Below are 3,438 nucleotides of genomic sequence, written 5' to 3' on the forward strand. Positions count from 1 at the left end.
ATTATTATTATTATCCTCATTATTATTATTTGACGAAAGCCTTTCAAAATCCCAAGAACTCATATCTCACATCTTCGATGTTCAGCCGTGCCTTTTACTTGACACTTGGTCTGGATTGCCGGTTCGCTGAACGAACGGACCAATCACAAGTCAGCAGCCCAAAAATGATTGGTCCACGGGGAACATGACCGGAGTCACAAGAAGCAGCAATCAGAAGTAAACGTCTATCTTCAAACCACAACTATAGCTTATGCATACATAACAACGTGCAATCTGTCAAAATGTTTCCGATAAACGAACCAGACAAAGTTCGTGAATCCAACTGTCTTAAATCGGCCTGCTCGCCAAAAAGTCTACAAGTTTTCGTTGCAACCACATGGGGATTTCTGACCAACGTGGAGCGTGCAATCATTATGCCTAGTCTTTGGCTCTACCTAAAAACCGAATGGGATGAGGCTGCTGCCAAAAAATTCTACGCTGCCACTGTCGCAGTATTCTGCCTTGCCATCCTAGTTTTCACTCCACTTGTCGGTTACGCTACCTACAAGGGAGTTCGTACGCAGATAATCCTGATTGTTTCAAACCAACTGGAAATTCTGGGAAATATTATGTATTTGGTTGGGCGCAGTCCATGGGCTTTGCTATTCGGTAGATTAATCTCTGGTCTTGGAGCTTGTTGTGACTCGCCGCTTTATTCTGATATGGTCAAGTTGACCAACGAAAGGGAAAGAACTTTCTACGTAATGTAATTGCTCTTGCCGCGACAAGCTGGCCTACTGTTTGGACCCACGTTCACGCTGATTGTTCATCGTCTGGATGTGAATGTGGGGAACTTCAGGATCAACGTTTACAACGTCCCCGGATTGTTGATGGCTTCGCTGTGGGGAGTTCACTGTATTCTAACACTTCTTGCTTATCCAGATATGGAACGCACAATCAATCCGACGCAAACAGCTGACCCTCAGCCAACACTTGCCAGACGACTACAGCGGATATTCTACGTTCCACGTGAGCCAAGAATGAGGAAAGCGGTGACTGATCAACTCCCCCCGTCCAAGCAACCACCAGGCACATGGGAACCTGAGCACAACGCAAACTGTTCTCCCTGCTGTGCCAGAGATCCCCAGTGTCTGCCTTACTTACCTTACTTCAACCTGAGCCTCATTGCACTTTTTGGAATCACATTCTTCATCTACTATTGTGTCATGGGCTTGGAGGCTGTTCTACCTCCAGTGACTGAACAGTTATATCAGTGGACTGAGATCGAAGTGAGTATTGTCTATCTAATCGCAGGCGGTGCTGTCATTGTCACATTTCTCATCTATCAGTGTATCACCCAATGCATACGGGATCGCAAAGTTCTCGCTGTCGGTCTGTCTTTGTTGTTTTTCGCCTACCTGGCTTTGTCTTGCCACTTGGCACACAAACCCACCCCGGACAAGTCGATTGGGATACCATTTATTCTGTTTGCAGTGGCTCTTCACGTGATTGGTGTGCCGTTGGCGGCTGCCAGTTCCGAATCGCTGTACACCAAACTCGTCCCCAGAGCAGATGTGGAACGAGGTCAGACCATATTCCGAACTGTGCAGAATTTGGGATTTTCCGCCGGTCCTTTCATTTGTGCGTCGCTTGTTGATACTCCATACATTGCGTTTCTTATCATGATGGTGTTGGTCTATGTGCCTTTCGTCATCTTTTGGATCGATTATCACACATTTCGAATGACAGAGGACGAATCGATGAAAATCCAAGATATCTAATATAAAAACAAAGCTCCTGATTCACAAAGTTTCTGTGTAATTTACAAACAGACTATTTGGAGTGCCCCAAAGCTAATCTGGCTGGGGACTTCCACAGCTGCACCTTTTGTTTTTTTGGGTGTGATCTGTTAGGATCAGTCGTTTTTTATTTGTCGGTTCATTAATTTTGTGTTCAGTAATTTAAACAGATAGGAACAGCAGACTGTGCGGTTGGAAACATCTCTTTCAGATATGTGGGCTTGAAGGAAGTTCAGAAATACCTGCATGTTGTTCTAGTATCTTCTTTCGGCTTTGGGTAAATTTGGGTCGTTTTCCTACTTATTCCAAACTTTTATCGGTTTTTATGCGCTCGCATTTCCAAGGAGGGGAGTTTTCTAACCCGTGGATCAGATAGATAGTTTTAGGTCACATCAATCGCCTTTTTCGCCCTCGCGATCCGGCACTTTCAAGGCTTCCATCAGGCTTCCAATCTTATACTACGCTTTAGTTGCAATGCACTACTCATAAGGTTGCTGAAAACTCCTCGACAACCCACGACCGGTTTCGCTCTTCTTGGGTAGGTGCAGTCCCCGAACGTCCGTCAACCTTATGTTCTACTTGAATCCTAATTGCACGAAATTACCGAAATACACTCATTTGCAAACTAATTTGGTTTTGCGACAGACTCACCTGGAACCCAGCTGAATCTCTCGGTTTTGATGTTTCCAAGCAACTGAATGTGCTGCATCAGGCCGCCTCATGTTTCAGTCGCTACGGACACGCTTAGTAAACCATAAGCTGCCCGAAATTGAAAATAATTCACACAACGAGTGATAACTAGTCACTCGAACTGACAAATGATCTCTGTTCTGTCTAAGTGGGAATTAATCACACCGTTGACCCCTGTCGATGGCCGAACGACTTTCTGTGTGACTACTAGCCGAGAAGTTGCGAATTCGAAAGTTTCTCGTCTTTGTAAGATGCGTGCCATTGGTTGGCTACTGCACAGCTGTCATGGCCCACCGCCATCAGAGGCCATTCAGAGGTAGAAGGATCGGAATTGTCGCCTTAGTCGTACATAATGATGGACTAGACAGTAGGGCTGACGAGCGAGTTCTTTGTACATCAGTCGCAAAAACTGGAAGCACTGATGTTGCGAAAGGAATTCATAAATTTTTTTCGGAAACGCGTTATCATGTGCTTGCCACGTCCCCCCCCCCACCACTCCACTTTCAGACAGCTGGAGACCAAGCTTAGTGCTTTGTTAAGGACACGACTTGTGTGAGATTATCAATGACATCCATAGTCAGTATTGTCCAAAGTATCTACCTTTTAACTGATGTTTTGACTAGGTGTTGTGTCTTGTGGACGGTGTCCCTAATCCGGTTTATCAAAAGGAACGGTAGCTTGAGACAGCCTTTTATTGGGCTAACAGGGTCAGCCTACAGTCTTTGTGAAGTGGCCAGTGAAGCACCGAGTTATAAACGGTCCTTTGTGATTTGATCAAATCCGGACGAATCGGTGCGTTCCTTCGTGTGCTACACCACCAGCTCGCATAATATCCGCCCAATCGGAGAGATGTTCAGTTACTTGGATCAGCTTGCCTCCGGACATTAGGTCATAACATTAGATCACCAAGGCTCACCCGACCGAACGTAGTTGGGTCGAAAACGGTTGACGCACATGTAGGTACGGCTAA

General features: G+C 45.7%; 1 protein-coding gene across 1 annotated transcript; it reads left to right on the top strand.

The window, feature by feature from the left end:
- Positions 1-281: 281 nt before the first annotated feature.
- Positions 282-1,760, top strand: T265_05469 (hypothetical protein; the record flags this gene model as incomplete). The annotated part of the gene is made up of 2 exons (XM_009170480.1): positions 282-745; positions 839-1,760. 2 exons carry the CDS (start codon positions 282-284, stop codon positions 1,758-1,760), a joined length of 1,386 nt encoding a protein of 461 aa, XP_009168744.1.
- Positions 1,761-3,438: the final 1,678 nt, after the last annotated feature.

The sequence above is a fragment of the Opisthorchis viverrini genome, assembly GCF_000715545.1.
Source record: "Opisthorchis viverrini unplaced genomic scaffold opera_v5_105, whole genome shotgun sequence".
NCBI classification, from domain to species: Eukaryota; Metazoa; Platyhelminthes; class Trematoda; order Opisthorchiida; family Opisthorchiidae; genus Opisthorchis; species Opisthorchis viverrini.